This window comes from Muntiacus reevesi, chromosome 1 (genome assembly GCF_963930625.1).
Source record: "Muntiacus reevesi chromosome 1, mMunRee1.1, whole genome shotgun sequence".
Taxonomy (NCBI): domain Eukaryota; kingdom Metazoa; phylum Chordata; class Mammalia; order Artiodactyla; family Cervidae; genus Muntiacus; species Muntiacus reevesi.
In genome coordinates this window covers 25,729,013-25,741,651 of record NC_089249.1, presented here as the reverse complement: position 1 = coordinate 25,741,651, position 12,639 = coordinate 25,729,013, and the positions used below count along the sequence as shown (strand labels likewise).

At 33.0% G+C, this 12,639-nt stretch overlaps 1 protein-coding gene across 1 annotated transcript in view; it reads right to left on the bottom strand.

Moving 5' to 3' along the window:
* The window catches only part of ERGIC2 (ERGIC and golgi 2), a 40,798-nt gene that overhangs the window by 3,484 nt on the left and 24,675 nt on the right, over nt 1-12,639 (bottom strand). Inside the window, exons 7-12 of the mRNA XM_065939902.1 lie at nt 11,217-11,318; nt 10,051-10,146; nt 7,891-7,946; nt 6,965-7,063; nt 3,563-3,660; nt 142-304 (exon numbers count right to left, since the gene is read on the bottom strand). Of these exons, the coding sequence (XP_065795974.1) occupies nt 142-304; nt 3,563-3,660; nt 6,965-7,063; nt 7,891-7,946; nt 10,051-10,146; nt 11,217-11,318 (614 nt within the window). The remainder of the gene's footprint in view (nt 1-141; nt 305-3,562; nt 3,661-6,964; nt 7,064-7,890; nt 7,947-10,050; nt 10,147-11,216; nt 11,319-12,639) is intronic.

Genomic DNA, 12,639 nt, shown 5'->3' with positions numbered 1-12,639 from the left:
TTAAAGAAAAAGTTCTTTAAATATCAAAACATGAAAATGTATATTTTCTTTGCCCCTTTTGAGCAAAAGTATCTTGATTGAGTGTGAGCAATACTTTTAGAAATTAGACAAAAAAAAAAAAAAACAGGAATGAATCTTAACCTGTTGTTGAAAAGATTCCTCCAACAATACCACAAAGTCTTACAAAAAACTGCCAGAAAGGCATATGCTCCTCAGTAACTGTCACCATAAGAGAGCTGAGATCATATTTCATAAAAATCCCAGAGACTCCATGGCTGCCCGCAGCATGGTTAATAACACGTTCCTAAAGGAAGGCAAAGGAAGGGGAAAGAAAGGAGGAAGACACAACAGGATTCATGTCATTAGGCTATTTGCATACAGTCAACAGGAAGTCCTCCAGCCCTCCTGAACAAGAACAAGACATCCAAATCTCTTCATGAATTGTGCTGCTAGATCAAGTTCTCTATCCTGTATTCTTTGTATGGCTGGCTTTTGAAGCAATCAAAAGAACTGAATCATTCTTTCTTATTTTCTCAAAAAAATCACTTTACATACAAGGTCTCTATTAACCCAAGACTTTAAAACTATATGGTACATTCTTCAATGGCCAAATCATTGAAAACCATCGCATTGCCCAAGAAATTCATTTGGGTTTTTCTGTAGCATCATAAGGAAAAACCCAAATGAACTTATTAGCCAACCCAATACATTCCTATTTTAACACTTTTTTGTAACATTTCTTCGCTAAGAATTTACAAAATAATTATACTTACTTCCTGTCATTTGAAAAAAATTAAAAACAATTTCACTCTCTGTTGTTCATTTTAAACTATATGAGATATAGTACAGGAAGAAAGAATGTATTAATTTGAAAGACTGACTACTGGTTCAGTTTTTAAATGAAATTTTTTTCTTGAAAGGACTGTAACTAAATTTACAAACCTACCACAGTGTGCACACTGAGTAAGAAAATAATGTTTTGTTTCCTCCTGTTTATACTTCAAAAATCAAGCTTGCAAACTTCTAATAAATTTCTACCATAGCATTCCAAGGGACTCTCAAGAGTCTTCTACAACACCACAGTTCAAAAGCAGTCAATCCTAAAGGAAATCAATACTGAATATTCATTGGAAGGACTGATGCTGAAGCTGAAGCTCCAATACTTTGGCAACCTGATGCAAAGAGCTAACTCATCAAAAAAGACCCTAATGCTGTGAAAGATTGAACGCAGAACAGGACGACAGAGGACCGAATCAATGGATATGAGTTTGAGCAGGCTCCAGGAGACAGTGAAGGACAGGGAGGCCTGGCATGCTGCAGACCATGGGGTGGCAAAGAGTCAGACACAACTGAGTAACTGAACAACAACATCCTAGCATGAAACAACTATGATACCCAGAGCTTTGTTATGACTTTTGTGTCAAGCCTTACCTGTTTCTACTACACTGCAACTAAACCACAAGCTTCAGGAAGACAAATAACGAGGAAAATTATAGCAACTCACGTGGGCACTACAAAATCTCTTTGCCTGTTAGCACAAGAGAACTATTGTTGTAAGCTTATTCCTTACAAGCTTCCTTATAAGCCATTGATCAAGTTTCCAATTTAAAATGACTTCATCTTAAGAGTTCTGATAAGTTAAATATAATGCCAAAATAATAAATACACTGTCACCATCTATATGAGTGGATGTTGTTTCAGGGATCACGGTGTCTACATAACAAAAGACTCATAATGGTTCACTTTTGGTTCAGGACCAATGAAGGTCAGTGCTGACCTTCTTATCATCTATCCATTCTGCCAACCTTCAGTTACTTTTTCTGACAGTGAAACACAACTCTTGTAGTTACCCTATCAGTACAAACACACCCCACAAAGGCTAAATGCTCTGGGATTCTATTTGTTTTGTTCTTTTTTTTTTATTTACTTTTATTATTAAAAAAAATATCCTGGAGATAATTTCATATCAGTAAACAGGTATATTCTCTCTCTCTTTTTAAGGTTGCATGCTACCCCATGTGTGGATGCCATGTGGGTTGTTTCCAGTCTCTGCAATTACAAATAACACAACTAATAGCCTCACATACATATCACTTCTATTCTCTTGTATCTTTGGATTCAATTTATAGAAGTAGGATTGCTGGGTCAAAGGGTAAACACATACATCATTTTCCAGATATTGTCTAACTCCCTTCCAAGCTATTATGCCACTTTACACTTTCTTAGCAATATATATCACTCATTTTCCCCAAAGCCTTGTCACTGTGTAGAATGCCTGACCTTCCAGTGTTGTCAACCTTAGTAAGAAATGGTATCTCCCCAGCCATACAGAAAAGCAAGCACAATATATACTTATAAACACTTTAGCTAGTTTCTATGTGTACACACACAGTTTTATGTGTATATATATATATACACACACACTTGATTTTTCTCTTCTGAACCATTTGAAAAGTTATAAACACATGACACTACATCCATAAAAACTTCAGTACTTAGATTCCTAAGAATAAAGAAAATTCTACAGTTATTGAGAGCATAATCAACACAAGTCATAAGATTATCAAAGGAAAATCTCATATGCAGGAAAGCAAATTTTTAAAAGCACATAAATTTTGGAATTTTTCTGGATACTAGTATTTGAATATTTATCATATTTGAACACAATAAGTAAATATAACATATAAAAATAAAACAAAAGAAGAAAAAAGAGAAGGAAAGAAAGAAAATATGGTCCCAGAGTAGATGAGAAATCTGTTAGACTGTCCAATTCTAAAACTCTGCTCCTCACTGTCAATATTTATAGAGCCACTCTACCTTAAGGTTACAGAATGTTTTTCCTCTCAATTATTAATAGATGAATACAAAGCTCTAACTTAAGAAGGGAAACCCTCTAAACCTGCTATGTAAGTCACAATAACCATGCATGCCCCAGGGTAGGTGCATTAATTAAAAAATAATGGTGAAATTAGAAAATCTGTTGGCAGATAAAAACCTGCTTATACCAATACATAGGAAAACATTAAAAATTAAGATATTAAGAGTAAAATAACTAATATCATCATAGTTTAACAGTTTTTCATTAATTGACAGAAAACATTCTAGATTTTTAAAATCTACTTCTTTTCTTCTTCTAAAACATATATTTAGTACCCATTTCTGACATTTTATTTGCTTAAAATAAAAGGTCGATCAATGCATTCCAAATATTAAGTGAGGGAGGACATTACCTGATACTTCAACCTAATTTTGTAGCAGAACTATAAATGCTTTAAAAAATTCATTTTAAACCTATAATGGAAAGTAATTTCAAAAATAATATATGTGTTAAAAAAAAGAATTCTACTTTTTGAACTTTAATGCTTTTGAACTTTATTAAATTTCTTTTTTGAAATTTGAAATTTAAATTTTTTTAAATTTGAAATTTAATGTTTATCTTTTTGTCAGTTTTTCTAAATGTCCTATGAACATCTAATAACAATGTACATGATACAAACTTTTAAATATATATGTGTAGGATACAAGATTTAAAAAATCATTTTATCAGTTGGATTCAACTTACCCTTTCTGTCACGGCAAACTGATGGGTGTCTGCTGAAATTTTATATGTATGTAATTTTGTTGGCACAATTGTAATAAAATATTGAAACATCTGGTTGTCTAGAAAAAAACAAAATGTAGTTTTTTCCATCAATCCAGTAGCAATGAAACTGCTTCCAAATAGATCATTCCTCTATTAAACACATCTAATCTGAGATTTAATGCTATTTATAACAATGTCTAACAAAAAAGTATTATAAAAGAATCAATGAAAGCGATAACTCACATTTGATAAAACAAGTAAGTTCTCAGTAAGCATAAAAGTCACACACACACACACATCTATTAGAAGATGTCAAAAAAATAGATGAGTTAGTGACCTCGTTAGATATTCTTTACAGTCATTTGCATCCTTTTATAAAATATGGAAAATAAAAAAGCAGTTCCTTATAGTACAGAAACTAATAAAAATAAAGTTATAATAGTATATAACCACCATAAGATACATTTTCAGTTCCTACTAATATCTTAAGATAAAAAAACAAACCAAAATTGAATTAGCCATTGGACAAATAAACCAAACTGGAGTAGAAAACGGCAACCCGCTTCAGTATTCTTGCCTGGAAAGTTTCATGGACAGAGGAGCCTGGTGGGCTACAGTCCATGGGGTCACAGAGTCACACAACTGAGTGACTAAGTATGTACCACTCAGCCAAATGAATCAAAATGTAATCTTTGGATAAATACAAAGAATCAATATGATAGCAGGAAAAAAAAAAGAAACTACTCAATGATGGCCTGGGGTCACTATGTAATTAAAAGGATTGTAATTACATAGTCATTAGGCTTTTCTAGGTTTAATACATCAGAAAAAGCATTATATTACTAATTATTGATTTTAAACAATTCACATAATAAAAAGCATGTTAATTCTCTAGATCTTACACTCTAGAAAATGTAGAACTATATATATTTATCTATAATTTCAGTTAGGTAAGTGATAGGGCCTCATTATGTTTGTGACATACTTCACATCATATGTTAATAATTGTCTATGAAAATTGTGTACATGAATAAAACATTTTAATCACCCTCCCAAAGTTCCTCCGAATCCCCTTCTGTCCATTCCCTCCATATCTGGCCTAGCCCAACCACTAATCTACCTTCTATTGTTACACACCAGTTTTGCCGATTCCAGAATTTCATATGAATGGAAGTACATGTATGTACTTTGGTGTGTCTTGCTTCTTTTGCTCAGCATGAATAAATTTTTATTTCCATCAATTCAATTTTTCAGTCTCTTATCTCAGCATAATTCAGAATAGAAGAGAGAAAGGTAAAACTATAGATAGAAGGGAGAAGTAAGAGTAATGGTCTGTTTAACACTACATTAGACAAGTTTCCAACAAAATAAACCAAAGCCTGTTTCAACCTCACCACTTCTTAGTTCACCTAATGCTTGTACCACTATCACTTTCAAAAACACGAACAGTTTTGGGCCAGTTCTTCTATAATCAATTTCAATTTAAATCCTAAATATTATCACAGATAATATTAGAGCAAGAGGGTGTCAACTTTGTCTACCACCAATAACTGACTTGTCAACTGAGCTTTCATCCTTTGAGCTGTTCTTTGATATGAAGTAAACCACTCAATCTGTGCTTATTTTTTTAGATGTTTTATAACTCTATTATATGATAAATAAAAATAGTAACGTAAAAATGACAGAAGGTGTTCAAGTGTTAAGTATTTATGAAAAAAGATGAAATTGAGAGTGGTGAGGTTACAACCAATGCTGTACACATGTGTGGGAAAATTAAGACTTGCAGGAAAAAAGGAGAGACAAACGAAATCTCATACCATGAGGAGTGAAGTACCAATGCAATGAATAATAACCCATGAGGGTCAAAGAAACGCCAGAGCTTTTTAAGCTATGGACTATTTGTCTAATATATAAGATTGCTAGGTAACTTAATGACCAGGCATGGCAGAAAATGCTGTTGCATTAGATTTTGTTGCAAAATCTGGTGTCCAAATCTGCACAGCATTAAAGATGTCACTGCTAAGTAAACCCTTGAAAACTCCTACATCAGAGGGGGCAGTTACCTGATCCCACCAGATCTGTGAGGCTGAATTTTTTTTTTCTTTTTTTGAAAAAGAGGAGCAACAGAATATGTATTAGGCAGGAGAAGAGCATACATGCTTTAAAGATTTGAAAACCTGCTGACATTCATCTCATGGCATTTTACAAAATAACTCTAAACACCTTAGTCTCCCTGAACTTAGGAACAAGTGAACTTCAAAAGTCTTCTGAAAAGTAATCTGTTCATCTTTAAATCTGCTTCTTTATAAAAATTTATAGTTCATTTTAGGATCATGAAACAAAGTATTAACCAACATGTTTCAAATGAGCACCTCAGGTAATATTTAATATATTTCGAGGTGGAATGAACATATACTTAACATGAGGTTACACAGAATAAAGCTTATAACTCTCAGAATGTTTCTACTCACATGTGTCAAGTTTTCTTAAGTGAAACAGTCCCAAACAGAAACATAAAATACTGATGAATGTGAAAATTCTAAATAAAGCATCTTTAATGTATCTGATTACAACACTGTTCTAACAGAGTAAAATATTGTACATTAATAAATCTATTTGAATTAAAAAAATAAAATCCTTAATTAGTTGTGCAGAGGCTAGACTTCTTTTGCAAAAGGAAAGCATAGGAAGCTTTAGAAGTCCTCAAGGTATGTCACACAATATAAGTATTTAAGGAGAAAGCAACCAAAAATCTTCAGGGAATGTGAGAACTGATAACTTGCTACAAAATTTAAGAAAATAATCCATTCATATTTGGTTAAGCTGAAATTTTAAATGGAACAGATGGTTAAAATAAACAGTTATAAAAAATATCTGAACTACTTCTGTATTAACAACAAACCATTCTAGAAAAACTCCAGGTTTCTGATGTTTGTAAACTTCTCCAGAGATGTTTCTGATATGGTAAGTATAGCATGCATTTTAGAACTCTGAATCTATAAAAAGAAAGAAATTCTTCTTATAATGTTCAAATTTTATTTTATTATTTCTTTGTTGAATATGGAAAGGCAATTATACCCTCTCACATTAACCTTTCATACATTTAGAGAGCTTTTAAATTCTACTCCTTGTCCTGCTTACTTTTGACTAATTCCTTATTCTGTTTCACGGTACATTTTTTAACATTCAAATTCATCCACTACTAGGACATTCTCTCCACAAAACATTGTCACTTAATGATTATCAACCATTTAAACCACTTAAAAGATTTGTTTATCTATTACAAGGGGGTTAGGAATAGAATTAATTAAAATGTTTTATCAAAGTTACAAGAACAATTTGCGTACATGCAAATTCCATCAGTAATTTTTAAATACTTACGATCTAATGCAATTTTTTCAGTTCCATCTAAAGGATTAATAATGCCTGGAACAAGTTCTCCAAAAGACAAATGATCTATTCTGTGAGAAAAGTTGTAAGCTAAGAAGCAAAAAAAAAAAGGAAACTATTAAGTAGAGACATTAAATTATTTAAAACTACATGTTACAGACTAGTTCACATTCTTATCTATTCTCAAATAAAAGTATCTAAAATCTGGTGGTATGATAATACTGTATTTAAAACCACATTGTTTTGAGAAAAATGTATATGAATACATAGGAGTGCTGTATCGCAAATTTCATAATTATATACAAATTAACATCTAAGAAATAATACAACATCTAATTTTGTTAACAAAAAAACCAATCCTTTTCTAGTCCAAATCATCATATAGAAACAGGATTGTGTTGTTAGAAGAACTGGGGTGATATCCATGAAACTGATCAGATATAACTTTTAATACACATCACTGCTAAATGTGACCATATTTGTTTTTTATGGAATTTATTACTTGTTTTTATTCTCCAGCAGAGACTTTAAAAACTAAATTTTATGATAACCATTACATTAAACTAACTTGAATACTTTATATCCCTATTTAAATTTACATATGGAAATTTCAAATATATTCTCTTCATTATCTGTAAATATTAGTAGAAATGTGTACTAAGTGATATAAAGAACACTAAGGCTCTTCCCCTAACCTTAGCAACTTCTGAGCTATGACTAAATAGAATTATAGGTAGCTTAAAGACAAGAAAAAATGGATTAGTCATTAAGTGCAATCATTTATTTTCTCCTGTAGATATCTTCTTTCAGAGCAGCCCACTTTCAAAGCCCCACCTACCTTGCACCTGCACTAAAAATTTAAAAACAAACTTTTCCCTAGGATATCTTCCCAGAAAGAAATTTCAGAAACTGCTTACAGTCATGGTTGACAAGTGCTGCCAAGTGTGCATGACCTCGGGGATGTGGAATTGCCCTGAGAGGAGGGAAAAAAGATTAAAGTAATAATGTTTAAATATATAACGAATTAAAATCAGAAAGGGGATCTTTCCTAAGCTATATGATTTTCTTAGAATTAAATAATATAACATACTTGACCTATGATTTAAGGAGTTAAATCTATTCATCTAAATGCAATAAACTGGGAGGTTAGCAAACATTTTCTGTAAAGTTATTGTTATTGTTTTAGTTGCTAAGTCATGTCCAACTCTTCTGTGACCCCATGGACTGCAGCCTGCCCATGGAATTTTCCAGGCAGAAATATTGGAGTGGGTTGCTATTTTCTTCTCCAGGGGATCTTCCTGACCCAGAGACTGAACCCATGTCTCTTGCACTGGCAGGTGGATTCATTACCACTGAGCCACCTGAAAAGACCTAGACAGTAAATATTTTAGGTTTTGTGGGCCAAGATGCAAAACTGAAAACATTATGTAGTTACATAATGAGAAAAAACAAATTTTCACAAACGTACTAATAAACTTCAAATTGTAATAGTAGTAGCTGAGTACTTTTTTGGAATCAAGGTTTGTTTTTGTTTTTTTTTGGAATCCAGGTATTTTTTGGGGGAGAGAACATTTTGCTTAATTGGGCTTTAGAGTTGGCATTCCTTATTTTCAAAATTCCAGATATGATATGGATAGGATACAAACCAAATGATTTTCCATTTTACCTCTCTTACTGAAGATGTGAATTATCACACAGAAAGATGTGTGATGAAATTAAGAATGTTCTTAATGAAATTAAGAACAAAGACCAAAATATAGAGGTTCCTGCTATATTTGTCAGTTTCCCTCTTTCAGTTAATTTTGGAATAGGATATTGTTTGTATCCAGAGATGTAATAAACCCTTCTAAATTTCTTTGAGCCAACAATTATCTGTTGGACTATATGATATGAAGAAGTTCTAAGGTTTCCATCTACAGCTTGGGGATGGGGAAAATAGCTCCTGGCGACAGTAACAAAAAATGAATGTTAAAAGGAGCAGGATAACAAAAATAAAGCAATGCTTGACCTGATCACTGTAAACATTGAAACAAAGTCTAATGTTTTCTCTGTACATTAAAGAAAATCTCCATCCAGCCACACTCTCTCCTGTTTTATTATCTTTCCTTCAGCCTAGATACTATTCTCTCCTTTACATATAAAATGTCAAATCATTCATTAGTGTTCAAAGGTTTTCTTCATTAAAACCTTCACTGATTTGGAGAGTAGACCAGCACCCTTGTTATATAGCTTTTTATCAGCCACAGTTTTCCTTTATAGTTACAATACAACTATAATTAAATAATTATTAGTGTAATTCACTGTTTAAAGTTCAGATTCTCTCATAGAATGTCAGCATCATAAGGGCAAACCCTTTCTCTGATTTTCACTGTTTCATCTATCATATGTAGCATGGTACTTCACATGTAGCAAATACTCCAGAAATGTTTTTTACAATGAAGAACTGTTCAGCTCTGAAACTAGTTAGGAGGAGAGAAGTGAGGGGAAAGCAGCAGAGAAAGAGGGAAGAGATAATTAGAGAATCTATTTATTTACTCAGAAATTTACAAGGTGTTTATCATATGACAGTTTCTGTGCTGGGTTCTGTTCATAAAGGCAGGTGATCTGAGATTTTTCTTTAACGTTCACCTAATTTAACTTTATCCCAGACACATTTCTACCTACATCAAAACATTGTCTTGAATTAGGGATTCCATTTTGATGAGAATCACTGAAAGGAAAAACAAAAAACCTAATATCATCCAACAAAATGAACAAATTAATGAAATGTCTAGGCAAGAGCTTTGTGGCTACCAACACTTGGCAAGCTGAAGGGTTTAATTCACATTTACCTGTATTTTCTATACTTTAATATATGAAAAATAACATGACTATTATCCTTCTGTTTTAAAGTAGAAGTTTTTAAAGTCAGTAGCCTTCTTTATCCTGAGGCTGAAGGCCAAAACAACGTGAAGACATCAAAAAGACACATTTGAAGAGTCCTTTAGTTGTTAGATATTATTCAATTAGCAAAGATTTGACTTTTAACCTAACTGCCAACTTGTCTAAAGTATCTTCAGCAAGTGAAAAGAACATACTTGCCCACAGTTATGTGAAAATTCCCTGCTACTTTATTGACATACAGATGACCACGAATTCTGCAAGCATCTGGAGGTTGTGACGAATCATCTTCCCTGTTACAAGATACATTACAATTACTTACAGCATAGTCAGTAGTTATCATTTACTGGTGAGAAAATTTTAGAGGAAAAAAACTCCTAAAGATCGATTTTTACATAATGTTCTAAATGTCAAAAGCAGAATAGCAGTTTTTTGAAATCTAAACATTTATTTTAAAAAACTACAAACATGAAAAAAATTATATATGAAAGTGAAAAGTAAGTGAAAGTGATAGTCGCTCAATTGTGTCTGGCTCTTTGCAACCCCACGGACTGTAGCCCTCAGGCTCCTCTGTGCACGGAATTCTCCAAGAAAGATTACTGGAGTGGATTGCCATTTTCTTCTCCAGGGGATCTTCCCAACCCAGAGATAGAACCCAGGTCTCTTGCACTGCAGGTAGATATTACTATCTTAGCCACCAGGAAAGCCCAACTATTGAATATATATTTACACAAACCTAAAATTTCATAGTTCTTCAAATTTAATCAGAGCACTAAAGCTAATGAGAGAAGAAAAATGAAAGTAAAGAATTATTACTCCAACAAAGACACTTTCATCATTTGTTTCTGGTACTTTCGGAGACAGGAAAGGATGGGAAAAAGAATGAGGTAAGGGAAGGGCATGACACTTAACTTCAGATACAAAAGAACATTTTCTTCCTAAACAAATGTAAAATCTCTATATAGTTTCAAATAATCATTTTTATGATAATAGCATTTCCAAATATCAGTTCTTCTAATCTATAAAAGAGACAAAAGTAATATAAAAACATGAAATTCCTAACCAAAGTTTATACATCACCATAATGGTAAATGCAATTAATTTGTTTTTAAAACTTAGTACAATTTTATATGAAGGTATACCATACACACATAAAAGAGAAAAATTAAATAAGATATTATTATTTATGATAATCCTGATCAACATCACAGGCCATAAATTCAAGAGTTAAAAAGGCATCTTCATCATACAGAATGATTATATTTTCTCTAAGAACTATGATATTCAGAGAACTAAACTATTACTCAATCATGTCATGGTAAAGTTATAGTAAATAGTCTCACAGTTAAAATATACATCTCACCTTGGTGGTAGTGCTGTTGATGCACTTTTAAAAGCACTTTTAAATATCACATCTTGAAGAGAATGTTCTTCTTGCAGTCTACTCTGAATCAGCTGCAGCATCCTAAATACAAAACAAATAAGCAACAGTTTAAAAACACAATAAGACACAAAGAGAAAGTCAACAGTATTTGAAAAATAGCAATGGCTAGTTGACTTAGCTAAGTCATGTATTTATTATTACAGAAACTTATTCTAAAATAAAGTTCCAAGTATTCTTTGGTCACTTCCTGGAAAGTAGGAAAAGAGAAGAAGTATGGCTAGAGGTCTAAAAGCTGGGGTCCCTAATCCTGTCTAACTTCTACCAATAATGAACGTGTGGATCCTGTTTATATCACTGGTGGAATGAGGGCCACCAAGAAAGACTTTCTGTTCATCTGAATATCTAAATTCATTCTTCATGCACATATGCAGCAATCACTAAATTATTAGCTTTTGTGAGATACTGAATAAAGTGTTATAGATAAAAAGAACAGGACAGATACAGGGTCACATTACAGATTTTGGGGCTTCATTTGTGGCTCAGATGGTAAAGAATCTGCTGGCAATGCAGGAGACGAAGATTCGATCCCTGGGTCGGGAAGATTCTCTGGAGAAGGGCATGGCAACCCACTCCAATATTCTTGCCTGGAGAATCCCACGGACTGAGCAGGCTGGTGGGCTACAGCCCATGGAGTAACAATGAGTCAGACACGAATGAGCAACTAACAGTGGAAGTGACAAATAGATTCAAGAGATTAGATCTGACAGGCACAGTGCCTGAAGAACTTTGGATGGAGAACATTGTACAGGAAGTGGTGATCAAAACCATTCCTAAGAAAAAGAAATGCAAAAACGCAAAATGGTTGTCTGATGAGGCTTTACAAATAGCTGAGAAAAGAAGAGAAGCGAAAGGCAAAAGAGAAAAGAAAACATATATCCATTTGAATGCAGAGTTCCAAAGAATACCAAGGATAGGAAAGCTTTCCTCAGAGATCAATGTAAAGAAATAGAGGAAAACAATAGAATGGGAAAGACTAGAGATGTCATCAAGAAAATTAGAGATACCAAGGGAACATTTCATGGAAAGATGAGCACAAAAAAAACACAATAAATTTCTGTTAGACAGAAATCTAACAGAGGCAGAAGATATTAAGAAGAGGTGGCAAGAACACATGAACTAAACAAAAAAGATCTTCATGTCCCAGATAACCACAATGGTGTGATCACTCACCTAGAGCCAGACATCCTGGAATGTGAACGCAAGTGGGCCTTAGAAAGCATCACTATGAACAAAGCTAGTGGAGGTGACAGAACTCCAGGTAAGCTATCTCAAATCCTAAAAGATGATGCTGTGAAAGTGTTTCACTCAACATACAAACAAATTTGAAAAATTCAGAAATGGC